This window comes from Microcaecilia unicolor, chromosome 10 (assembly GCF_901765095.1).
Source record: "Microcaecilia unicolor chromosome 10, aMicUni1.1, whole genome shotgun sequence".
NCBI lineage: Eukaryota > Metazoa > Chordata > Amphibia > Gymnophiona > Siphonopidae > Microcaecilia > Microcaecilia unicolor.
The window spans coordinates 92,984,432-93,011,447 of record NC_044040.1 but is presented as its reverse complement, the minus strand read 5'-3'; the positions used below and the strand labels follow the sequence as shown (position 1 = coordinate 93,011,447).

The 27,016-nt window shown below is 46.6% G+C and overlaps 1 protein-coding gene across 1 annotated transcript in view; it reads right to left on the bottom strand.

Annotated features, from left to right (window-relative positions):
- The window catches only part of DGKI (diacylglycerol kinase iota), a 1,705,262-nt gene that overhangs the window by 1,425,483 nt on the left and 252,763 nt on the right, over nucleotides 1-27,016 (bottom strand). Inside the window, 1 exon segment of the mRNA XM_030215620.1 lies at nucleotides 15,682-15,738. Coding sequence (XP_030071480.1) covers nucleotides 15,682-15,738 — 57 coding nt within the window.

Here is a 27,016-nt window from a genome sequence, read left to right as displayed (position 1 = left end):
TATGACATGGGATTACAGTTTAAGGAAAACGATTGCAATACACGAGCCATATGTCAACCGGGCCACCTGTGAGATAGGGAAATGTAATCCAGTGATTCTCATCTTTTACGGAGTGTACAGAGAAATGAATAGCACATATGTAATTGGAATAGACGCTACTAACACAGACCCCATGGCCCGCTTTAGGGTCCTGACCACCGAACCCAAGAAGCCCAAGCCAACTCCCCCTCCCCTCATACCAGAAGTAGATCCCAAGAACCCTTTGGTGCCTAAAGCCCCCGAAGAAACTAAAGTCCCAATAAAAATTTTAAATATCACTGACCTCAGCGAAACTTTTGCCATAGAGACAGGCTACAGTGACCTAAATCTGTGGTTAGATTGGGGCCAATATACTACTAAAAGTTTAAATGTCACTGACTGTTATGTATGCGCTTCGGCCCGCCCAGAACCATTAGTCGGCCCTTTTCCTTTTAATTTTATTAATGACTACAATGGCGCTGTATGCATGTTAAAATTACTCCAAGGTGCCAAGACTACTGATCAATCCTGTCTATCCCTCAGCTTTCTGTTTCCGGAGACACCTGTAGAGAAAATATTCTGTTAATATAGGGTTAATCATTCTTACAATTTCTAAATAAATGTAGAGTCTAAAAAGAGGAACAGTTCAGCTCTGACCTTGTGCATTACAAGTAGAACTGAATGTTCTTAAAATGTATTTGTGATGATAGACACACAGACACTGTGGAACTGCACGCAGGCATTGTAGGAGAAAGGTTTATAAGAGCAGGGGGGGGTTGGGGGGTTGAGTCAGACAACCTCCTGACTGATGTTGGATTTTTGTCTCCTTGCAAGAATAAAGCTGTTTGTCTTTTAAGCCTGTTTGGTGTCTTGGGATTCGTGAGTATATTAATTAAATTTTCTTAACAGCTTGGTCCTTCGAGCCGGAAACCAATATCCTTTTTCCTTGTGTCAGGATTGGAACTGTTGTGAACATGGATTTTGAATAAATCCTTTAATTAATAGTCCCCCGGGGAGATCCTGAAAAAAGGGGCCGGTTCTTCTGACACTTGGAAGGGTGACGGTTTTCTTTTCTGTGTATCATGAATCTCAAGGGACCAACTTAGGTAATGTTGTGTCTTGTTTGTCTTTTAAATTAGTGTGTCTTTTAAATTAGTAACTGAGATTTGGAGCGAGGACTCTTTTTTTCAATCTGGGATTGATTGTTATAGTATAAAAAAAGAAGTCCAAGGTTTGGAACCCACTCTCAGAAGAGTGTGGACTCTTTTTTTTTTTGTCTGGGACAACTATAGTTAAAGAAGTCTGTGATCTGGGATCCGTTCAGAGATCATAGTCTGTGTGAGAAGGCTACCGGAATAAAGTACTACATGCATACATTAAAAGAGTGATATAACCATGGGAAATTTATGTTGTAAGATAGGTTGCTGTTCATGTCTGTGTTGCTGCTTTACGAGGTCCCCAAAGCAAGGGATCCTTTGTGGAGACCCTAAGTTTATGCATAAACGTAATCCAGATACTGTGTTGAATTTAAATAAATGGAAAAAGAGATTTGGATTTGATAGGAAATTAACTGTTGAATCATGTAAGAAATTGCTGCAAGGTATAGAAGATTATGAGAGCACTAATCCTAAGCGGAGAGGGAAAAATGGCTATAAAGAGGCCCAGGACTGGTTCCTAGAATCTTGTAAAAGGCAAAAACTAATTGACGAAAAATGGCTGAAATCTGAAACTCACAATGTGTTAACACAGGAGGATGACCTCCTAGTAATTAAACCCCATACTCAGCCAGGTCCTAATGATGGACTTACTCCACCACCTTATTTGGAACCACCTAAGCCTAGCTGCCCTAAGGAACCAGTCTCCCCCATTGTATTACATAAAGCTAGCCATGTTACTAGAAGTGGGAAATCATGGGGAGAGTGGCAAAGTAAAAGTCCCCATTCATGGCAGATAGATGAATATGAGAATTTTTCCCTTATAGAAGTGCCCAACCCTCATGCAGGTGAACAGGGTCAAAATGATACCATGTTCATTTACCGACCATGGTCCCTAAATGATATAAAGAAAGCCACAGAAGGTATCCCACACCCCAAAATTAAATCGCTGGATTTTGAAACTCAAGATTCATAACTTATGTCAAAGTTACCGGTTGGGTGGAAATAGAAAGAGCTCTTAGGCAAATTCTTGGTCCTGATTGGTGTCTTATCAGTGGAGATTGGCAACCCACCGATGGCAACAACAGACCACTGAACTATGATGACGCTGTCCTTGCCCAAGCATTAAATAATTTACTGGCTCGTATTAGTACTACATTTATACCAAGGGCAAATTGGACTATTATTAATCAATGCATTCAACAAGAAGGAGAAAATGTAGAGCCATATTTTGTCAGATTAAAGGAAATCTTTGATATCCATAGTGGCATAAATCTCCCGCCCAATATGGATAATGATACACCATCCTGCTTATAATCAAAAGAGAAAAACGCCTATATTGCAACCCAAATCGGGAGATAGGCGTCTTTCTCCCGTGGGTGCCCAAATCGGTATAATCGAAAGCCGATTTTGGGCGTTTCCAACTGCAATCCGTCGCGGAAATGGGTAAAGTTGACGGGGGGGGGGGGGGGGGGGTGTCGGAGGCATGGTGAAGGCAGAACTGGGGCGTGGTTATTGGCCAAGGAGAAATGGGCATCTTTAGCTGATAATCGAAAAAAAAGGTGTTTTACCGCGATTTTGGGTTACTTTTGTGGACCCTTTTTTTCACGAACAAGTCCCAAAAAAGTGCCCCAACTGACCAGATGACCACTGGAGGGAATCGGGGATGACCTCCCCGGACTCCCCCAGTGGTCACTAACCCCCTCCCACCAAAAAAAAACCCACTATAAAGACTTTTTTTCCAGCCTGTATGCCAGCCTCAAATGCCGTACCCACCTCCATGACAGCAGAATGTGTTCTATCCTCTAACAGCCTTTCCCTGGTTCTGATGTGGCTCTCGGGTGAGTGTGACACCTTTTCTGTTATGCGCACTGCAGAGTCACATCAGCAATGCATTGTCGTGGGTGTAGGGTATTGGGCTCCGTGATTCCACTAGCTTGTGTTAAATGCTCATGATGTTGGTAAGTTGGTAGGCTCTACTCCCATGGTGCTTTTCCCCCTGCTTACTGGGTCAGAGTGTGCCCTGTTTTGTTTCTGGTAGTCCATGAGGTAGTGGCCATTTTTGTAAGCCAGTTTTAGATCCCTTTCACGTGTTAGCCACGTTACAGAACTTAGTTCTTACCTTGAATGCGGCTGAAAGAGGGCATTGTACACCATTGTGCCAGCTCTGACCTACTGCTCATCTCAGTACCAGGGAGACTCGTTGCCAGTGGGGCACAACCTCTGATCGCCAGTTAACTGTGAGTAAGCGTGCTTATTCCAATAAAGGACGTTTTCGGAGAGATTAGTCTTCAGGTGTCAACTGGTGTGCCAATGTTATATAGCAGCAACAAGTCCTAGAGGCCTGCGTGTATGCAGGTCCCTGGAGCACTTTAGTGGGTACCGCAGTGCACTTCAGCCAGGTGGACCCAGGCCCATCCCCCCTGCCTGTAACACTTGTGCTGGTAAATGGGAGGCCTCCAAAACCCACTGTACCCACATGTAGGTGCCCCCTTCACCCCTAAGAGCTATGGTAGTGTTGTACATTTGTGGGTAGTGGGTTTTGGGGGAGGGGGGTTGGGTCCTCAGCACTTGTGGTAAGGGAGCTATGCATGTGGGAGCGTTGTCTGAAGTCCACCGCATTGACCTCTAGGGTGCCCAGTTGGTGTCCTGGCAGGGGGGCGAGTGTACTACGAATCGTGGCCCCTCCCACGACCAAATGGCTCGGATTAGGACATTTTTGAGCTGGGCGTTTTTAGTTTACATTATCGCTAAAAAAAACAAACGCCCAGCTGAAAAACGTCCATTTTTTCGAAAATACGGTCTGTCCCGCCTCTTCACATACCCATTTTCGGACATAGACGCCCATGGAGATAGGCGTTCGCGTTCGATTATGCCCCTCCTTATGAACAACAGCTTAAAATTGCTTTTTGGAAAGGGTGTTTACCATCTATTAATAGCTTCATTACTAAACATATGGTAACACACTGCACATGTCGTCTCAGCTCTCTTCTTGAATATGTCAAACATGCAGAGACACATTTTCAGGAAAAGAAAAAACAGAAATGGTCCAACATCTTAATGGCAGATAGAAGCACTGGTGAAATATACTTGACACAGCCAAGTCAAAACTTTAAAGGAAACCGAGGGAGAGGTAGAGGACGAGATAGGCAGACTAGGAGAGAACCGGGATGTTGTGTGCGAGAAGAAGGGACATTGGGCTACGGAATGCAGAGATAGGAAGGAAGAACCGAGAGCATGACTAGAGAAGGAGTCCCCACTGGTAGTCCGGGACAAGGGAGATGATGATTTGGAAGAAATAGAAATGTTGAAAAGGATGGGAAATGTTGAAGGTGAGGAGGTAATGCAATTAGAAAGAGTTTATGATTGCCTTGAAAGCCATGTGTTGCCTCAGATAACCCTTATGGTCGGGAATAAAGAAATGACTTTCCTATGTGATACTGGAGCTGGATGCCCAGTAGTAAAATTTGATGATGCAAACAGTGGCGTAGCAAGGGCGGGGCGGTGGGGGCGGTCCACCCGGGTGCCAGCGGGTGGGGGGTGGTGCTCCATCGAGAGCTGACAGCTCTTGTCTCCTGCCACCACCCTGCCTTTTTTTTTTAAATCCATGCAGCGCCTCGTGTCTGCCCTGCGTGTGCTGCTATGAAAGGAGAAAATCGCTTCGCTGCTGTCGGGCCCTCCCTCGCTGTGTCCCGCCCTCTTCTGAGGTAACTTCCTATTTCCTCGAGGGCGGGACACAGCGAGGCAGGCCCGATGCCAGCGAAGCGATTTTCTCCTTTCACAGCAGCACACGCAGGGCAGATGTGAGGCGCTGCCTGCGTCGCTGCATGGATTTTTAAAAAAAAGGCAAGGTGGTGGCAGGAGAAGAGGGCTCTGTCGGCTCTCGACGGAGGGGGGACAGGACCGGGTCGGGGGAGCTCAGAGGGGAGAAGGGGATTGGGGAGGGGTGGGGTGGGGGTGCTCAGAGGGGAGAAGGGGATTGGGGAGGGTGGGAGAGCTCAGAGGGGTGCTCAGAGGGGAGAAGGGGATTGGGGAGGGGAGAAGGGGATTGGGGAGGGTGGCTCAGAGGGGTGCTCAGAGGGGAGAAGGGGATTGGGAGGGGCGGGGGAGCTCAGAGGGGTGCTCAGAGGGGAGAAGGAGATTGGGGAGGGTGGGGGAGCTCAGAGGGGTGCTCAGAGGGGAGAAGGGGATTGGGGAGGGTGGGGGAGCTCAGAGGGGAGAAGGGGTCTGAAACTGGAACTGGGGTCTGACAAGGGAGCAGGAGGAAAAATGGGTCCATGCCTGGGTCAGGTGGGAGAATGGGTCTGGGCTGAAAAGGGGGGATTGTAAGGCATGTGGTGGATGAAGGGGGCTGGAACTGGTGGCTGAAAAGGAGGGTAGTTGGGATAAGGGGGCTAGTACTGGAACTGTGGGCTGAAAAGGGGCAGGGGCTAAAACTGTGGGGACTGGGGGCTTTAAAGGGGACAGGGAGAACTGGCTGGGGCTGAAGCTCGGGACTGGTGAGAGAAAAGGGTTGGGGTTGAAACTAGGGGCTGAAAAGGGGACAGGGAGAAGTGGCTGGGGGCTGAAGCTCGGGACTGATGGGAGAAAAGGGCTGGGTGGGATAGTGAGGCTGAAAAGGGGGGCAGGTGGGAGATGTGGGCTAGGGCTGGAACTAGGGGCAGGTAGAATAAGGGGGCTGGAAATGGGGGCTGAAAAGAGGGGGCAGAGAGAGAGAGGGGACAGACGCTGGATGGAAGGGGGGAGCGTGAGGGAGAGCAGACCCTGGATGGATGGAAGAGGGAGGGCAGATGGATTGAAGGAGCAGAGAGAAAGGGCAGATGTGGATGCAAGAAAGAGAGAGGGCAGATGTTGATGGAAGGGGTAGAGAGAGAGATGGCAGACTGGGGCAGATGGTGGATGGAAGGGGCAGAAATAGAGGGCAGATGTGGATGGAAGGGAGAGAGAGGGCAGACAGTGGATGTAAGGGGCAGAGAGAGAGAGGGCAGAAAGTGGATAGAAAGGACATTGGAGAGGGCAGACACTGGATGGCAGAGAGAGAGCGAAGACAGATGCTGGATGGAAGGAAGACAGTGAAAAGAAGATGAGGAAAGCAGAAACCAGAGACAACAAACTGTAAATAAAATATATATTTTTATTTTTTTGCTTTAGGATAAAGTAGTACTGTAGCTGTGTTAATAAATGTTTATAATAGAACATGTAAATAAGGTAATCTTTTTATTGGACTAATTTTAATACATTTTGACTTAACTTTCAGAGAACAAAACCCCCTTCCTCAGGTCAGGATAGGATACTGTAACAGCACTATACTGTATTGACCTGAGGAAGGAGATTTTGGCCTCTGGAAGCTAAATGTATTAGTCCAATCAAATGGTATTATTTTATTTTCTGTATTTGTTTTATTTCTATTTGTTAATTTGTAAAGTGGTGATTGGTATTTGTTAGTTTTTTCAAATTTACATCTGCTGTCTTTATATTTTGCACAGTACTAGGGGACATTTTCTGTTTCTGTGGTGTTGCATTGTATGCAGAGTCTGGCATCGGGGGGTCAGTTTAATTTTTGTCTAAATAGAAAGTTTATGATTAATTATTCTATAGTGGATTAGGGTGTATCTGTGTTTGTGAAAAAAAACATGGCTTTCGGTTGGCATTGACTGTGCAGGATCGACGATCTGTACTAATCTGTCTGTTTTTGTTTTACAATAGGTGAATTGATGTTCTAGTGCTCACTGTAGTGTTTAAGATGCTTTCCTTTTCCTTGTGTGACTCGTACAAATTACTGCTTATGGTATGGTAGAATTGCTGTCCTGAGTGTTTTGTATTCTCGGTATGCCTAGTACTGGATTTTGGGGGGGTGTTAAAAAATGACCAGCCCTGGGTGTCAACTACCCTAGCTACACCACTGGGTGCAAAATTAATTCCTTTATCCTCTGAAACTATCATAGTAAAGAATGCAGGTGGTGGCATAATAAAGGAACCATTGTCTAAATTAATAGAAGTTTTTGAGCCTGAAAGTGGTAAGCGCAGTATGTGCCAAGTAATTGTATCCAAGGTTTGCCCATGTAATTTATTAGGGAGAGACCTTCTGCATAGCTTAGGTGTAAACTGGACTGCATGAAGCACAGTATTTACCTTTTCTAGTTTCACTTAGGCACTTAAGTGCTGAATATCGCATTTAATCAGATAATTGATAGCCAGCTACACATAACTGGATATTCAATGCCAGTACCTGGATATGGCCTGGCATTTAATCAGAGACATAGCTAGGTGGGTCGCCAGGGGAGCAGTCGTTCCTCCAAACATACTTCCAACAGCGACGGCACCTATTTTTCATACTATCTGTTGCATTTAAAATACGCACTGGCGCCGTTGCAGTCTGCTCTCCACTCCTTCCACTCTTCCGTTCTCCTCAGAAATGGCTTGTACAGCGGTAACCCAGCGGTAACCAGGCATTGCCGCATGCTGTCAGATTACCCGCCAGGTTAGTGCAGGAGCTCCCCGTCATATGGTCATGTGATAAGAGTTCTCTTACCACATGACCATGTGTGCCTGGGGTGTTTTTACCCGTTGCAGTATAAAGGGTCCTGGCGAGTGGGGAAAAACGACCCATGCCGCTACAGCAGAGCACTTTTTCCGCAGCTTGGTAAAAGGACCTCTAAGTGACTGCCAGTGGCATTTCTAGACAGAAATATTTTGAGTGGCAACACGGGGGCAAGCTAGTTACAGTATGTGGTAGGGGGGGAGAAGTCAAGCAACAATTCTGTACATCATAACTCCCTTTTGTCCCACTTTTAAATTAGCAATAAGACACCACAGTCTTCTATGCATAAAAGAACCCCCCAGGGGTGTAGCCACGGGCGGGCCCGCGTGGGCCTGGGCCCACCCAATTTGGGGTCAGGCCCGCCCAGCAGCAGCACAGCGATTCCGGTCGCAGGCTGTGGTCCCCATCATCGTCCCTTCCCCTGTGGCGTGCCGCAACTTTCACCCCATCTTCCCTCACCCTCCTTGCAGGCCCGTCCAGCCCAGCAGCGATTCCAGTCACAGACTCAGCTTTGGCTCGCACATGCTGCCTGCCGGCTGCTGCTCAAATCTCCTTGCAGCTACTAAGCAGCAGCGCTAACCCGGAAGCTCAGAGGAGAGGCTTCCGGGTTAGCGCTGCCGCTTAGTAGCTGCAAGGAGATTTCAGCGGCAGCCAGCAGGCAGCGTGTGCGAGCCGAAGCTGAGCCTGTGACCGGGATCGCTGCTGGGCGGGCCTGCAAGGAGGGTGAGGGAAGATGGGGTGAAAGTTGCAGCACGCCACGGGGGAAGGGATGATGGGGAAAAGATGTTGCAAGGAGGAAAAAAGACAGGGACAGCAGCTGCACAGGGCGGAGGGAAGATGGAAAGATGAGGCATGGTAGGTGGGGGAGAAGCTGCATGGGGAAGAAGGGAAAGATGCAGCAAAGGGGTGGAGGGGTGAGGAAGGGAGAAGTCTTGGCTGCATATGAGGTGGAGGGGAGGGAGACATGCTGTATAGAGAGGGGAAGAAATTTTGAACATAAGGGTGGAGAGGAGGGGAGAAATGTTAGAAATGATGGTAGAGGGGAGGAAGGGAGAGATGCAGCAAAGGGGTGGAGGGGTCAGGAAGGGAGAAGTCTTGGCTGCATATGAGGTGGAGGGGAGGGAGACATGCTGCATAGAGAGGGGATAGGTGGTGAGAGGGGGAGAAATGTTAAACATAGGGGTGAGAGGAGGGCAAAATGGTGGGCATAGGGGTGGAGGGAAGGGAGAAATGTTAGACATGATGGTAGAGGGGAGGAAGGTAGAGATGCTGTATGGGAAGGGGAGAGAGATGTTGGACCCAGAACACAAAGGAGAGGGGGAGAGAGATGGTGGACAGTGGGAATGAGAGGGGGAGATAGATATGGGGTGGATGAGAGGGAGGGAGAGGTACACAGTAGGTGGTGAGGGGGGGGGGGGGAATGCTGGGCCATGGGGGAGAGGACAGGAATGAAGAGAGAAGGGGCAGGAACATATAAGGCTACCAGGGTGGGGTGGGGTGGGGAGGGGATCAGATGCTGGTTAGAAGGGTGGAGAGAGAAGACGATGGGAATGGTGGAACCCTGTGGGAGAGGCCAAGAGGGGGAGGAGGGGGTGGCAAGGAAATGAATGAGAGATAGTGATTACAGAGGGTAGAAATATGGTAATGGGAAGTAGATTAAAGATAAAAGAGAAAGTAGAGATGGGGAGGAGTAAGATGGGGAATGGGAGAGCTAGTGGGTGAAAGAAGAAGATGGAAATTTAATAGGTAGTTGAAAAGTAAAAAGGAGATGAAGAAGGGTGAGAGAGGCAGAAAAGAGCTACAAAGGAATGATCAATATGTCAGAGGCAGGAATAGTGAGGGAACAGACAGGAGAGAGGAGAAAAGACAAATGGACTGCAGCCGCTTGAAGAAGAATTAGCAGATGACAGAGAGGAAAGCAGAAAAGAGAAATTGGAACCAGCAAGATGGAAAAATAAAATGTCCAGACAACAAAGGTAGAAACAAAGCATTTTATTTCAAATGTTTTAAATGGAATATGTTAGCTTTTGGAAATGTGCATAGCAAATGTCTTTGTATTGTGTTCTGTAGAAAAGGAAATTGGAAGGGAGGCAAAGAGGAGAGGGAATGGGGGAGGGGAGCCCTCCTTTATTTTCTGACCTGGGCCCAAGCAGGTCTAACGCCAGTCCTAACCCTTGCTGTATACCTGGTGAGGATTCCCAGACATCCCCAGCTAAGGACCTCCTCCAAAGGCGGCCAGAACTCCCTTCTACCAAGCTCTGGCAACAGCATCCTTGAGCCATCGACAGCTAAGCATGTGTGGGGTGCTGGCATCAGTGGCTTAGGGTCATTGCTGCTGCCTGCCAAGCTTGGTAAAAGAGAGTTCTGGCCACCTTCAGAGAAAGTCTTCAGCTGACTGAGCTTGAGGATCCTCATTAGCTAAAGTATTTATATTTTGAGGTGGAGGTAGGGCGGAGCAGAGAAAATTTTGTGCCCACCCACTTTGGGCTCAGGCCCACCCAAAACTGGCTATCTGGCTACACCTCTGCCCCCCCCCCCCCCCCCCCCCAAGTTAGTTTCAACTATCCAGTAAAACTGCCATTATAATTCATAGAATTTGTTGAATGATGCTATGTGAGCATAAAGTTTGGATTCTCTACAGAACTGGTCAGAATCTCAGTATAAACCCTGAAGCTCGAGTACTGCATTACAAACACTATATTTCCCAACAATGAAGCTTTCCCCTCTTACAGCTCGCCACCCAAAAAATATTCAAATTGTGATTATCACCTCAGGAACAGCAAATGCTCCTTCCATTGCCAGACACTTTGTTTAAAGCAGATGGGTTTTTGTATGTGTGGTAACTTTACCAGATATGGAGACCATTATTAGCCATACGCAGTTTTAATTTTCAAACAGGCTAGACACTTTGCAAAATAACAGAAAACTCTGCAAAAAGACACTCAAAACCTATATAGGAAACCTATATTGGAAAATGGTAGAGGCTATTATTAAAAACAAAATTTCAGAGCATATCCGAGGACATAGATTACTGAGACCGAGTCAGCACGGCTTTTGTGTGGGGAAATCTTGCCTGACCAATTTACTTCAATTTTTTGAAGGAGTAAACAAACATGTGGACAAAGGGGAGCCGGTTGATATTGAGGCATATTTTCAAAGCACTTTGGGAGGCTAAGTTCCATAGGTTTCTATGGAACTTTGGGAGGCTAAGTGCTTTGAAAATGAGCTTGATTGTGTATCTAGATTTTCAAAAGGCTACAGAGGAAATTGGAGGGTCATGGGATAGGAGGAAAAGTCCTATTGTGGATTAAAAACTGGTTGAACGATAGGAAACAGAGAGTGGGGTTAAATGGGCAGTATTCACAATGGAGAAGGGTAGTTAGTGGGGTTCCTCAGGGGTCTGTGCTAGGACCGCTGCTTTTTAATATACTTATAAATGATTTAGAGATGGGAGTAACTAGCGAGGTAATTAAATTTGCTGATGACACAAAGTTATTCAAAGTCGTTAACTCGCGACAGGATTGTGAAAAATTACAGAAGGAACTTTCGAGACTGGGCGGCTAAATGGCAGATGACGTTTAATGTGAGCAAGTGCAAGGTGATGCATGTGGGAAAAAAGAACCCGAATTATAGCTACGTCATGCAAGGTTCCACGTTAGGAGTTACGGGCCAAGAAAGGAATCTGGGTGTCGTCGGCGATAATACGCTGAAACCTTCTGCTCAGTGTGCTGCTGCAGCTAGGAAAGCGAATAGAATGTTGGGTATTATTAGGAAAGGTATGGAAAACAGGTGTGAGGATGTTATAATGCCGTTATATTGCTCCATGGTGCGACCGCACCTTGAGTATTGTGTTCAATTCTTGTCGCCGCATCTCAAGAAAGATATAGTGGAATTGGAAAAGGTGCAGCGAAGGGCGACTAAAATGATAGCGTGGATGGGACGACTTCCCTATGAAGAAAGACTAAGGAGGCTAGGGCTTTTCAGCTTGGAGAAGAGACGGCTGAGGGGAGACATGATAGAGGTATATAAAATAATGAGTGGAGTGGAACAGGTGGATGTGAAGCGTCTGGTCACGCTTTCCAAAAATACTAGGACTAGGGGGCATGCGATGAAACTACAGTGTAGTAAATTTAAAACAAATCGGAGAAAAGTTTTCTTCACCCAACGTGTAATTAAACTCTGGAATTCGTTGCCGGAGAACATGGTGAAGGCGGTTAGCTTGGCAGAGTTTAAAAAAGGGTTGGACAGTTTCCTAAAAGACAAGTCCATAAACCGCTACTAAATGGACTTGGGAAATAATCCACAATTCCGGGAATAACATGTATAGAATGTTTGTACATTTGGGAAGCTTGCCAGGTGCCTTTGGCCTGGATTGGCCGCTGTCGTGGACAGGATGCTGGGCTCGATGGACCCTTGGTCTTTTCCTAGTGTGGCATTACTTATGTACTTACTACTACTACTACTACTATTTAGCATTTCTATAGTAAAACGCGTACGCAGCGCTGCACAAACATAGAAGAAAGACAGTCCCTGCTCAAAGAGCTTACAATCTAATAGACAAAAAATAAAGTAAGCAAATCAAATCAATTAATGTGTACAGGAAGGAGGAGAGGAGGGTAGATGGGGGCGAGTGGTTACGTACTTATGTACCAAACCATAATAATCCCCGGCCCAGAAGGGGGGAGGCAGAGGTTCAAGATTTCCCTGGGACTGGCAACCCCCCACCCTCACCTGCAGCAGTGATTGAGAGAGAAGGAAGGCTTCCAGTGGTAGGCAGAAGGCTGACTTGTTCTCCTGCTCCTGTGCTGGGTTATTGCATTAATTCTGCTCTGCCAGCCCTGGGTCTTTCTTCCTGCTGTGTCCCACCTATGCGGAAAAAGGAAGTTACTTCACAGGAGGCGGGATACAGCAGGAAGAAGGACCCATGGCCAGAAGAGCAGAATTAATGCGATAACCTGGCACAGGAGCACAAGACTGAACCAGTCTTCTGTCTGCCACCAGAAGCCTTCCTTCACACCCGGGGAAGCAGCAGGGGGCGCGGCACAGTGCAGGAGCAAAAATAGTGTAGCAGTGTGGAGGAGTAGCCTAATGATTAGTGCAATGGCCTGAGAACCTGGAGAACTGGGTTGGATTCCCACTGCAGCTCCTTGTGACTCTAGGAAAGCCACTTAACCCTCCATTTCCCCAGGTACAAAATAAGTATCTGTAAACTGCTTTGACTAACCACAGAAAAGTGAAATATCAACTACCATCCCCTTTCCCTTCATGTTTTGCATGTCACCCCTCTCTTCCCTTCCCTTCATGTGCAGCAAATTTCTTCACTTTTGGTACATTGTTTATCCTCCTTCCCACCCCCATTCCCTCCCACAGGTCCAATCTTTTTCCTTACCTTCTTCTTCCTTCCTCCTCCTCCTCCTCCTTGGGTCCAGTCTCTCTTCCCTCAGCTGTGAGTGTAGTGGTTGCTGGCAGCGATTAGATCAGGCCTTTCTCTGGCCATCCCACGGCTTTCCTTCTGCCACTCCCCACCCACACAGCAAAAAGAAGCTGTGACAGATGGAAGGACCCTGATGCTGGCTATTCCATGATCCGGTCCCTCATTTTTCTTCCTTTGTTCCCTCCCTCCCTGCCTTTGTGGTCCAACATCTCTTCCCCTATCTTTCCTCCCTACCTCTTTCCCCTCCACCCTCAGGTACATAATTTCTCTCTCTTTCTTCCTCTCTCCACTTAATCCCCCACCCAGTCCATCATTTCTCTCTCCTTCTTCCTTACCTCCCTGCCCTTGTGGTCCAACATCTATTCTTCCCTTCCCTCCACTATCAGGTCCATCGATTATCTCTATTTCTCTCCTTCTCTCCTTTCTACCCTCAAGTCCATCAATTCTCTCTCTTTTATCCCTCCCTCCCTCCCTGCCCTTGAGGCCTAACTACTACTACTACTTGACATTTCTAAAGCGCTACTAGGGTTACGCAGCGCTGTACAATTTAACACAGAAGAACAGTCCCTGCTCAAAGGAGCTTACAATCTAAAGGACAAATGTACAGTCAGTCAAATAGGGGCAGTCTAGATTTCCTGAAAGGTATAAAGGTTAGGTTAGGCCTAACATCTCTTCCTCTCTCTTCTCTTCCTCCCCTACAACCCCAGGTGAATAAATGCTCTCTATTTCTTCCCTCTGTCTTTCCCTACCCTGGTGGTCCAACATCTCTCCCCTCCCTCCCCCCTCCCTCCCTCTTCCTCTCCATTCTCAGGTCTATCAAGTCTATTTCTTCTCTCTCTGTCCTCCATCCCCAGGTCCATCATTACTGTCTCTTTCTTTCTTCCCTCCCTCCCTCCCCCTGTCCATCATTTCTCTCTTTCTTCCCTCTATCTTTCCCTACCCTTGTGGTCCAACATCTCTCCCTCCCCTCCCTCTCTCTTCCCCTCCATTCTCAGGCCTATCAAGTCTATTTCTTCTCTCTCTGTCCTCCATACCCAGGTCCATCATCATTTCTGTCTCTTTCTTCCCTCCCTCCCCCTGTCCATCATTTCTCTCTTTCTTCCCTCCCTCCCTACCAATGTGGTCCAACATCTCTTCCACTATCTTCCCTCCCTCTCTTTCATCCTGGAGTATCATTTCTCTATTTATCTTTCTTCCTCCCTCCCCTTAATATCTCCCCTCCCAGGCCATCATTTCTCACCCGTTCCTTCCTCCCTACCGTCTTGCCCTTGTGAGTCAGCATTTCTTCCTCTCTCTTCACTTCCTCCTTCCCCTCCACCTTCGGGTCCATCAATTTTTTTCTATTTCTTCCCTCCCTTCCCTCCACCCTCAGGTCCATCAATTCTATTTCTTCCCTCCCTCCCTCCTTCCTCTCCTCTCTCAGGTCCATCAATTCTCTCTGTTTCTTCCTTCCCTCCCTTACTCCTTCCTCTCCACCCTCGGGTCCATCAATTCTATTTCTTTTCTCTGTCCCTCCGACCCTCCCTGGTTCCATCATTTCTCATTTTCTTCCATCTTCCTCCACCCTTGGGGTCCAACATCTGTCCCTCTACCTTTCCCTCCACTCCCCCCCCCCCCCCCCCGTTAGCACCCTCCCGGTTTACCTTACATTGTGTCTCCCAGGAGGTTCCCACCAGCAGCAGCACTTGACAGATGCTGCTAGTGGCCTAACCGAACCCTCTCTTCTTCTGAAATCTGCTCCCATGTAAACAGGATGTTGTGTCAGAGACGCAGGTCAGGCAGAAGAGAGGCTCCAAGCAGGCTGCAAGCACAACTGTCTAGTGCTGCCGCTGCTGGGGGCTTCCTGGGAGGCATGGTGTAAGGTAGACCAGTGGGATGCCAGATTGAGGAAGGGGGAGGGAGGAATGGAAGGGACAGGGTGAAATGCTGGGTGGAGAGAAGACAGAGGATAGCAAGCTGGATCAGGTAGGAGGGAGGCACTGGGCCCCCAGATGCCCTGGGCCCTAAGGCACAGCCCAATTGTGTTGTGGTCAGACCACCCCTGGTGAAGATGAAGACTCTATCTCAATTCAACAAAGCATGGAACAAACACTTAGGATCTCTATGGAAGATGAAGGGAAAATAGACGGTATAACGGGCACACCAGCTAGGTCATATGATCTTCATCTTGCATCATTTTCTGTTTCTATGTATGTACACCAGACATAGACTTCCCGTAAATGCAGTAAGGACACACATAATTTGCAGTATTCTGTAAGCTGCATGTGTAAGTGGCAGGTCTGCCCATGCCCTACCCCTGCTCCACCCAAGCGAATGTTTCCTTGCATTTACATTCTAGGCCACTTATATGCATAAGTGTTGGTGTTCTATACATTTGCGTGCGTAAGTAGTGCGTAAATGCAAGCGCACGGTTATAGAATTGCTCTTCATATGCCTATTACACTTTTGACCAGCTTGAACGTCATTAAGATATATTTCTTGAAAAACAAATGCTCATAGTTCTGAGTTCTTAGAAGTATTTATAAAGAACTTACATCTCTTGATGTTCTAGAATTTGCCTCTCGGAAAGTTGGCTTGCATCGGAAATTAATCTGGCATTATTAAAAAACAAAAGCATAAAGAAGTGCAATTAACATGATGTACACACATTATTATATCAGTTCAGTATACAAAGCAATATCTCATATATGTTCTTTTCCACAATGTATTTTGATAGTTGTAGGAATATGGTTTTGACAAAATATGCTGGGCTGTCATCTGCAGCATTTGATTAACTGTGGTTAATTCTTCTCTAGCTCATGATATAAGAATAGCCATACTGAGGCAGACCGATAGTCCATCTAGCCTAGTATCCTGTTTCAAGCAGTGGCCAAACCAGGTCAGACGTACCTGGCAGAATCCCAAATAATAGCAAGATTCCATGACTCTCAAGCAATCCAGAAAGAAAGGTATCAGTATTCTACATGTGCACTTAACCCATATGCAACTTTCTTGTAAAAACATGGTCCTGCAACTTTTTTCATTTAGGAGATTATCACCAGCAGTTCAATGCATGAAAAGAAAATATTTATTTATGTATTTATCTGTTACATTTGTATCTCACATTTTCCCACCTATTTGTAGGTGGGAAAATGTATATAGTATATAAGTACATACAGTGGTGTGCTGGAGCAGGCTCTCACAGGCTCGCAAGAGCCGGTTGTTAAGTTTTTAAGAATTTTGAGAGCCAGTAGTTAAGTAGGGTCCTCCATGGCTACTTTAACAACTGGCTCCCAAAATGTGGGCTTGGGCCCCCTGCTGAGTTATCTTTTACTTTGCTGGTGGGGATGCTGAGCCCTGCCAGCCAAGAAAATAGACTACTGCTGCTCCCCGCTCCTTGTTTCCAGCTCTGGGCGGCAGACTGGGACTTCTCGAGCATGTGAGAGAAGTTCTAGCATGCAGCTCAGAGCAAGACGTTGGGAGTGGTGGCAGTCCATTTACTGGCTGCCAGCAAAGGTATGCCTAGTGTGCCCTCACGAAGCGAGGGAGGAGAGAGAGGCAAGTGTTGCTCCCCCCACCCCCGGCCACCCCTGGCCCTTCCAACTGCAGAGCTGGCTACGTCCGGAGAAAGAGCCTGTTGTTAAAAATTTACCAGCACACCCCTGAGTACATACTATATACTTATATACTATATACATACATGTATATAGTATGTAAGTACATACATAAATACATAAGTGTTGCCATACTGGGACAGACCGAAGGTTCATCAAGCCCAGTATCCTGTTTCCAACAGTGGCCAATCCAGGTCACAATACCTGGCAAGATCCCAAAACAGTACAATGTTGCTTATCCTAGAAATAAGCAGTGGATTTTCCCATCCATTTTAATAATGGCTTATGGACTTTTTTACTTGGAAGATATCCACGCCTTTTTAAAACCTTGCTAAGCTAACTGCTTTTACCACATTCTCTGGCAACAAATTCCAGAGTTTAATTACATGTTGAGTGAAGAAATATTTTCTCTGATTTGTTTTAAATTTACTACTTTGTAGCTTCATTGCGTGCCCCCTAGTCCTAGTTTTTTTTGGAAAGCTAATCAAGAAATGTATTAAGTTATGTCCAATAAAAAAGGTATCATCTTATTTTCTTTTCCAAGTTTTATTTTGTTTGATTTCTATTGATAACCTTTTGGAAAGAGTAAACAAGCGATTCATATCTACTCGTTCCACTCCACTCAGTATTTTATAGACCTCTATCATATCTCCCCTCAGCAGTCTTTTTCCAAACTGAAAAGCACTAGCCACTTCAGCCTTTCCTCATAGGGAAGTTGTCCCATCTCCTTTACCATTTTTGTCGCCCTTCTCTGCCTTTTCGAATTCCACTATTTTGAGATGTGGTGACTAGAATTGCACACAATATTCAAGGTGTGGTCGCACTATGGAGTGATACAAAGGCATTATAACATCCTCACTTTTGTTTTCAATTCCTTTCTCAACAATACCTAATGTTCTATTTGCTTTCTTTGATGCCACAGCACACTGATCAGTGGGTTTCAAAGTATCATCAACGATAACCAGTGCTTTTTTTGTAGAAAAAAAGGTGCTGGTACTCATTGTGGGCATGGTCACCACATATGACCCCACCCCTGTTATAGCCACACCCGCATTAGCCACACCCCTTATACCAGCCATGGCGCATATAAACAGACATCGTTGAAAATATTATACTACCATAGGAGAAAAAAATAACGTGATTTTTTTTCATTATAAATAATTTCTGCAAGCTGTTACAGCTCCAGTATAACCAGTGCAAAACAAGACAGCAGATGTAAATTCTAAAATTGGACATATTCCAGACACTAAAATGAAAATAAAATGATTTTTTTCTACCTTTGTTGTCTGGTGACTTTGTTTTTCTGATCATGCTGGCCCAGTATCTGATTCTGCTGCTATCTGTCCTCTTAACTCCGTTTCCAGGGCTTCCTTTCCATTTATTTCTTTACTTTCCGCCTTTCTTCTTCATTTCTTGCCCTACATCCGTAAGTAAAAGCTGGGTCCTCCGCAGACTTGACTGTCCAGTGGATCCAGCTTCTGCCTATTTTCTTCATCCATGTGCAGTTTTTCTCCTCTCTTCCTTTTCCCTCATCTCATCTCCTTCCTCACTCTTCTCTCCCCTCCATCCATGTCCAGCATTTCTTCTCTCTCCCTTCCCTCGCCTTCATCCATGTCCAGCAACCCTCTTCTCCCCCTGCCCTCCTCTCCATCCACCCATGTCCAGCAACCCTCCTCTCCCCCCTGCCCTCCCCTCCATCCACCCATGTCCAGCAACCATCCTCTCCCCCTACCCACCCCTCCATGATCCACCCATGTCCAGCATTTCTTCTCTCTCCCTTCCCTCTCCTCCATCTACTCATGTCCAGCAGACCTCCTCCCCCTGCCCTCCCCTCAATCCACCCATGTCCAGCAACCCTCCTCTCCCCTCCATCCATCCATGTCCAGCATTTCTTCTCTCTCTCCCTTCCCTCCCCTCCATCCATCCTTCCAGCAGCCCTCCTCCCCCCCTGCCCTCCATCCACCCATGTCCAGCAACCCTCCTCTCCCCCTGCCCTCCCCTCCATCCACCCATGTCCAGCAGCCCTCCTCCCCCTGCCCTCCATCCACCCATGTCCAGCAACCCTCCTCTCCCCCCTGCCCTCCCCTCAATCCACCCATGCCCAGCAACCCTCCTCTCCCCTCCATCCACCCATGTCCAGCATTTCTTCTCTCCCCCTTCCCTCTCCTCCATCCACCCATGTCCAGCAGCCCTCCTCCCCCCTGCCCTCCCCTCCATCCACAGCACACAAACAGTGGATCCAAAATAGTCCTCTCACAAGTGGTGTTTTCTTAAACAAGGTCTTTATTTCAAATCAATATATATTGATTTGAAATAAAGACCTTGTTTAAGAAAACACCACTTGTGAGAGGACTCTTTTGGATCCACTGTTTGTGTGCTGTGGCTTTCGTTTCTCCTGTGGAGAGATCACCTTCTGTTGGTGTTGGCTCCCCTCTATCCACCCATGTCCAGCATTTCTTCTCTCTCCCTTCCCTCTCCTCCATCTACCCATGTCCAGCAGCCCTCCTCCCCCCTGCCCTCCCCTCCATCCACCCATGTCCAGCATTTCTTCTCTCTCCCTTCCCTCTCCTCCATCCACCCATGTCCAACTGCCCTCCTCGCTCTCCTGCCCCCCCTCCTCCAGCCACCCAAGTTGTCCAGTGGATTCTTCGGGCAGGCAGGAAAGATCCCCAGTCTTTCCTGCCTGCTGCCGGCGCTGACTCTCCCGCAGCCTCCAAGACTTCAGCAGAAGTCTTGCGAGGCCGCCGCTGGAATTCTCGGCAGCCATTTTTAAAGAGCGATCCGGCAGCGGGGGAGGGTCAGCGCCGGCAGCGGGCAGGCAAGACTGGGGATCTTTCCTGCCTGCCCCTAAGAATCCACTGGACAACTGTTATGGTATAATTTCCGGTTACACAACCTGGGTGGTTTCTTTCTTCAAGTATGACTGGAACCCTGTAGCTTGGGGGAGGGAGGGAGGAGAGCCAGCTCGCCCTGAAGAACAACCGGCTCTTGCGTGCTGGTGCGAGCCGACTCCAGCACACCACCAGACCTACTACTACTACTACTACTACTATTTAACATTTCTAAAGCGCTACCAGGGTTGCGCAGCGCTGTAAAATTAACAAAGAAGGACAGTCCCTGCTCAAAGGAGCTTACAATCTAAAGGACAAAAAGTGCAGTCGATCAAGATTGAAGCAGTCTAGATTTCCTGGATAGAGATACAATGGTTAGGTGCCGAAAGCGACATTGAAGAGGTGGGCTTTGAGCAAGGATTTGAAGATGGGTAGGGAGGGGGCTTGGCGTATGGGCTCAGGGAGTTTATTCCATGCATAGGGTGAGGCGAGGCAGAAAGGGCGGAGTCTGGAGTTGGCAGTGGTGGAGAAGGGTACTGAGAGGAGGGATTTGTCCTGTGAGCAGAGGTTACAGGTAGGAGCGTAAGGGGAGATGAGGGTAGAGAGGTAGTGAGGGGCTGCAGATTGAGTGCATTTGTAGGTTAGTAGGAGAAGCTTGAACTGTATGCGGTACCTGATCAGAAGCCAGTGAAGTGACTTGAGGAGAGGGGTGATATGAGAATATCGGTCTAGGCAGAAGATAAGATGTGCAGCAGAGTTCTGAACGGATTGAAGGGGGGATAGATGGTTAAGTGGGAGGCCAATGAGGAGTAGGTTGCAGTAGTCAAGGTGAGAGGTAATGAGAGAGTGGATGAGAGTTCGGGTGGTGTGCTCAGAAAGGAAAGGGCAAATTTTGCTGATGTTATAGAGAAAGAAGCGACAGGTCTTGGCTGTCTGCTGGATATGGGCAGAGAAGGAGAGGGAGGAGTCGAGGATGACTCCGAGGTTGCGGGCAGATGAGACGGGGAGGCTGAGAGTGTTATCGACTGAAATAGAGAGTGGAGGGAGAGGAGAAGTGGGTTTGGGTGGAAAGACAATGAGCTCGGTCTTGGCCATGTTCAGTTTCAGGTGGCGGTTGGACATCCAGGCAGCAATGTTGGATAAGCAGGCCGATACTTTGGCCTGGGTTTCCGCAGTGATGTCTGGTGTGGAGAGATAAAGCTGGGTGTCGTCAGCATAAAGATGATATTGGAAACCATGAGATGAGATCAGCGAGCCCAGGGAAGCGGTGTAGATTGAAAAAAGAAGGGGTCCAAGGACAGATCCCTGAGGAACTCCAACAGAGAGCGGGATGGGGGTGAAAGAAGATCCATGAGATTGTACTCTGAAGGTACGGTGGGAGAGATAAGAGGAGAACCAGGAGAGGACAGAGCCCTGGAACCCAAATGAGGATAGTGTAGCAAGAAGTAAATTATGATTGACAGTGTCAAAAGCGGCGGAAAGGTCGAGGAGGATGAGGATGGAGTAGTGACCTTTGGATTTGGCAAGGAACAGGTCATTACAGACTTTAGTGAGTGCCGTTTCTGTTGAGTGTAGAGGGCGAAAACCGGATTGAAGAGGATCGAGGATGGCATGAGAGGAGAGAACATCAAGGCAGCGGCTGTGAACGGCGCGTTCAAGTATCTTGGAGAGGAAGGGTATGAGGGAGATGGGGCGGTAGTTGGAAGGGCAGGTAGGGTCTAGTGATGGTTTTTTGAGGAGTGGTCTGACTACAGCATGCTTGAAGGAGTCAGGGACAGTTGCAGTGGAGAGAGAGAGGTTGAGGATATGACAGATGGGGGGTGACAGTAGGAGAGATGGTGTTAGTAAGTTAGTGGGGATGGGATCAGAGGGACAGGCGGTGCATTTCGAGGAGGAAAGAAGGTGGGCGGTTTCCTCCTCAGTGATATCAGGAAAAGAGGAGAAGGAGGCCTGGGTTGGTTGGTTGAGGGAGTGGGTTAAAGGGTGAAGAGGAAGAGGTGGCTTGGTAGTGAATTCGAGGTTGATCTTCTGCACTTTGTCGCGGAAGTAGTCAGCCAGTGATTGAGGAGAGAGTGGGGGGGGGGGGAGTAGAGGGCACTTTGAGGAGGGAGTTAAGGGTGGTGAAGAGACGATGAGGGTTGGAGCCGAGAGAATTAGTCAAGTGGGTGTAATAGTCCTGTTTGGCAAGGAATAGGGAGGACTGGAAGGAGGACAGCATGAATTTGTAATGAATGAAGTTGCTATGGGTGCGAGATTTCCTCCAGAGGCGTTCAGCAGACCGGGCGCTGGAGCAAAAGTATTGGATGCAAGGGGTCAGCCAGGGCTGGGGTTTAGTACGCCTTGTGGGACGGGAGATGGATGGTGCAAGGGTGTCCAGAGCAGAGGAGAGAGTGGCATTGTAAGTAGAGACAGCCTTGTCGACAGATTCGGAGGACATGATGGACGGGAGGAGATTAGAGATACTATGGAATAGACCTCACAAAAAAGGTGCCGGTACGCCGTACCAGTGTGTACCGACACAAAAAAAAAGCGCTGACGATAACTCCTAGATCCTTTTCCTGGTCGGTGACTCCTAATGTGGAACCTTGCATCACTTAGCTATAGTTTGGGTTCCTCTTTCCCACATGCATCACTTTGTACTTGCTCACATTAAACATCATCTGCCAATTGGATGCCCAGTTTCCCAGTCTCATAAGGTTGTCTTGCAATTTTTCACAATCCTCTTGCGATTTAACGACTTTGAATAACTTTGTGTTATCAGCAAATTTAATTACCTCACTAGTTATTCCCTTATCTAGGTCATTTATAAATATGTTAAAAAGCAGCGGCCCCAGCACAGACCCCTGCAGAACCCCACTATCAACCCTTCTCCATTGAGAATACTGACCATTTAACTGTAGTCTGTTTTCTATCCTTTAACTAGTTTGTAATCCACACTACCTCCTATCCCATGACTTTCCAATTTCCTCCGGAGTCTTTTTTGAGGTACTTTGTCAAATGCCTTTTGAAAATCCAGATACACAATATCGACTGGCTCACCTTTATCCACATGTTTGTTCACCCTTTCAAAGAAATATAGTAGATTGGTGAGGCCAGATTTCCCTTCACTAAATCCACGTTGGCTTTGTCTCATTAATCCATACTTATATATATGATCTGTAATTTTGTTCTTTATAAAAGTCTCTACCATTTTGCCCGGCACTGATGTCAGGCTCACCGGTCTGTAATTTCCTCGATCACCTCTGGAACCATTTTTAAATATCGGCATTACATTGGCCACCCTCCAATCTTCCGGTACTATGCTTGATTTTAAGGATAGATTACATATTACTAACAATAGTTCTGCAAGTTCACTTTTCAATTCTATCAATACTCTGGGATACCATTACCTGTTTACTTCCTGGATCCACAAACTACATACAGCAAAAGTACCCAAATGGTGTGCTACCACATACTAGTGTGCTATGGGGGAAACTCAGCTATGCACAAAATGTTTGCCATGCAAAGAGAAACCAGGTGGGGGCAGCTCATAGTTGCTACTACACAGAGGCAAAGTTCTGCTGTCTTTTTTTTTCTTCCATCCCCTACACTAACTGCTCATCGTAATTATTTTAGTGGACCTCTCAGTAAAGGGGGAATGAGCGAGACCTGAGAGGTTAGCACACAAACAGATCTGTGGTCAATGCATAGCAAATTCCTCAAAGTCCTTCTCCCAAGCTCAAAGACTAGAAAGTTGTTTAATCACTGAAAGTTGTAGGCAGGTACTGTAGTAATACTTCAAAAAAGGATGAGGAAGCTGTTGCAAAGGGTAATAAAAACCCCAGTTTATTTAGTCCTTCCCAAATGTCCAAATATGTACATTAACAAAGATAAGAAAATGATATGACAAAGTTGTAAAAAGTATCAAAGATGCTCAAAATACTAGAAAATATTAACCTCTTCTTGTGTTCTCTCTTCTAGGGTCTTGGGTATCTTTCTCCCCCTCTTCAATATTGGATGGTTGTTTCTCCTCTACAAGTGCCTTTAGACTCTAAGGGTTAGCAGCTGCTCTACTTGCCATCAAATCTCCCCTGTAACACCAATAATGTACAGCATAGACTAGGCCCAGGTTTTCACCCCTCTCATTCTAGGTGTACAGCTACTTTGTGCTCCAATAGATTTCTCTCCACTCATTTATGCCTCTCAGAGTTCGCCAGTGATCTCCCTTTCTCAGAATTTGGGACCAAGGACTCACCAGATCCACTGCTCTCCAGCTTTCAGTCCTTTCATGTTAGGACCAGTGTTCCCTCTAATGTGAGTGCGTGAACGACCGTTCATACAAATCGGGAGCATCGCTCACTTAAGATCAATGTTCGCTTACTTCAGAGGCAGGCAGGAACAAAACCATACCACCTCGTGGGAACAGTAAAAAAATGTTTGTATCCGCAGTAAAAAAAATCATTTCCTCCCTTTCCGTTTTCCTCCCTGCAGGTCTCACAGGATCCTGCAGCTGGCAGCGATTCAGAGTAAGACTGTCTCCATGGCCTTCCTCCTGCCGCATCCTGCCCTCTACTGCAACTTTAGCGTCAAACAGGAAGTTGCAGTAGAGAGGATGGGATGCAGCAGAAGGAAACCAACGGAGATGGCCTCTGACTGTGAATCGCTGCTGGCTGCAGGAACCCAAGGAGGTTGGATAAAAACAGGAGACAGCCTACTGCATCCATGTTGTCATTCTTTATTGCTGGTAGCATTTTTATTTAATCTCACTTATATTTTTAAACATGCCAGCTTGGGCAGCATACGGATGTACAAAGAGGAAATATAATAACGGAATAACTTTTCATAGGTAGAGTAGTAATTTATTATAAATCATAATCAGTGTGTCATTTGGAGGGGCAAATTGTAGGGACATGAATTAGGCTGAAACCTGAGAGCATTTAAAATCTTTTTTTTTCCTGTGCCTAGATCAAAATAGAAAGATGGTTTATGGGAATTTGCTCCTTTTGTTTTGTGGAATGCAGTGGTATATTATAAAAATGCACTTCATATTGTTTATTACTACTATTTATTACTGGTTGATATTTATTTATTTATTTATTTATTGCATTTGTATCCCACATTTTCCCACCTATTTGCAGGCTCAATGTGGCTTACAATATTACAACATGACAAGCATTTTTACAATATTACAACATGACAAGCATCGTTAAAGAGTAGGGAACAATTAGTTACATACTGAATAAGTGTGACAGAATGGATGTGATCAGTACAATGAACAAGTAGTCAGAATATCAAGTGATTAGCGACGTGTTAGAATTCCTATTATTGATTGTTATGGCAGACCTTGTTGAAAAGATAACTTTTTAATGATTTCCGGAAGTTGCTTAGGTCGTGAATAGTTTTCAGGTCAGGTGGCAGTGCATTCCACATCTGCGTGCCGATGTAGGAAAAACTAGACGCATGAACTTACTTGTATTTTAGGCCTTTACAGCTTGGAAAGTGGAGTCCTAGGAATGTGCGTGATGATCTTTTAGCATTCCTGGGTGGAAGATCAATAAGGTCTGACATGTAGGCCGGCACGTTTCCGTGAATAACCTTGTGAACCAGAGTGCATATTTTGAACATGGTACGTTCTTTGACTGGAAGCCAGTGCAGCTTCTCTCTTAGGGGTTTAGCGCTTTCGTATTTTGTTTTTCCAAATATTAGTGTAGCTGCGGTGTTCTGAGTTGTTTGGAGTTTCTTGATGATATGCTCCTTGCAGCCAGCATAAAGCGCGTTGCAATAGTCTAGATGACTTAGCACCATCGATTGTACCAGGTTGCGGAAGATGGCTCTTGGGAAGAAAGGTTTTAATCTCTTGAGTTTCCACATTGATTGGAACATCTTCTTCGTTGTATTCTTTGCATGGCTTTCAAGTGTGAGATTTCGATCTATGGTAACTCCAAGAATCTTCAGGGTGTCAGAGACAGGAAGGGAAAGGTTTGGTGTGTTGATGGAGGAGAATTTACTTGTGTTATGTTGTGATGTAAGTATAAGACATTGTATTTTTTCGGCGTTAAGCTTTAGTTGAAAGGCATCCGCCCATGCATTCATAATTTGGAGGCTGTGATTGATGTCGTCCATAATTTCTGTTAGGTTATGTCTGAATGGGATGTAGATTGTGACGTCATCTGGGTATATGTATGGATTAAGGCCTTGGTTGGCTAGCGTCTTGGCCAAGGGCGTCATCATTAGATTGAAGAGGGTCGGTGAGAGTGGAGATCCTTGGGGAACCCCGCATTATGGTATCCATAAAGCTGACGTATTTGAGCTAGTCTTCGCTTGGTATGATCTTGTAGTTAGAAAGCCTCTGAACCAGTTGAGAACGTTGCCTCCAATTCCAAAATATTCCAAAATGTTTAGTAGTATATTATGGCTTACCATGTTGAATGCACTGGACATGTCAAAATTGTAGGAGGAGTATGTTGTTTCCAGTTGCGATTGCTCGTTTGAATTTAGTGAGCAAAGTAGTTAGTACTGTTTCGGTGCTTTGGTTAGCCTGAAATCCTGATTGGGAGTCGTGCAGAATTGAGAATTTGTCTAGATATACAGTAAGTTGTTTGGTTACTATACCTTCCATTAATTTGATTATCAGAGGGATAGACGCTACTGGACGATAGTTGGTTAAGTCATTTGAGCTTTTTTTGGGGTCCTTGGGTAAAGGGGTGAGTACAATGTTTCCTTTATCCTTTGGGAATAGTCCATTTTGTAACATATAGTTCAGGTGGAGTCTGAGGTCAGATATGTATTGTTAAGCAGCTGATTTTAGAAGGTTGTTAGGCAGTGGTGTGCTGGAGCCGGCTCGCACCGGCTCGCACGAGCCTGTTGTTAAATTTTATTGATTTTTGCGAGCCGGTTGTTGGAGTAGGCAGCGAGGACACAAACATCTGTGTTTTTTTTTCTCCTCCTCTCTCCCTCCTCCCCCAGCCCCCACCCGCCCGTGAGTCCCCAGCATACCACAGCTTCCTACCTCATCATGTCGTCTCTTAGGTTCATCATCCTCCCCTCACCACTGCCTGACCAACCCAGAGCCTTTTCTCTGCCAGATCCCACCCACACGTAAGCAGGAAGTTGCCATCAGCAGGCAGTACTCGGCAGAGACAAGGCTCCGGGTCAATCACCACTAGAGCTGCTGGAAGATTAAGGTTTGAACAGCGCTGCAGTTACAGCATCAGCTGGGTCAACTGTGTTGGCTCCAAGTCTATCAAGTGCATCTACAGACAAGTATGCAGCTCTAGCAGAATTAGACAGTGTGCTCAGCTCTCCAGCAACCTCTAGTAATGCATTTACTTCCACCAGTAATGTTAGCAGGTACTCTTTTTGTTAGAAGTTAAAAGTAATAGCCTTGCTGCTTAGGAAAAGAAAAGTGCAAAAGATTCAGTAAACAAAATCTGGCTCTTATTCTGGTCTGTTTCCTTTGCTGTGAG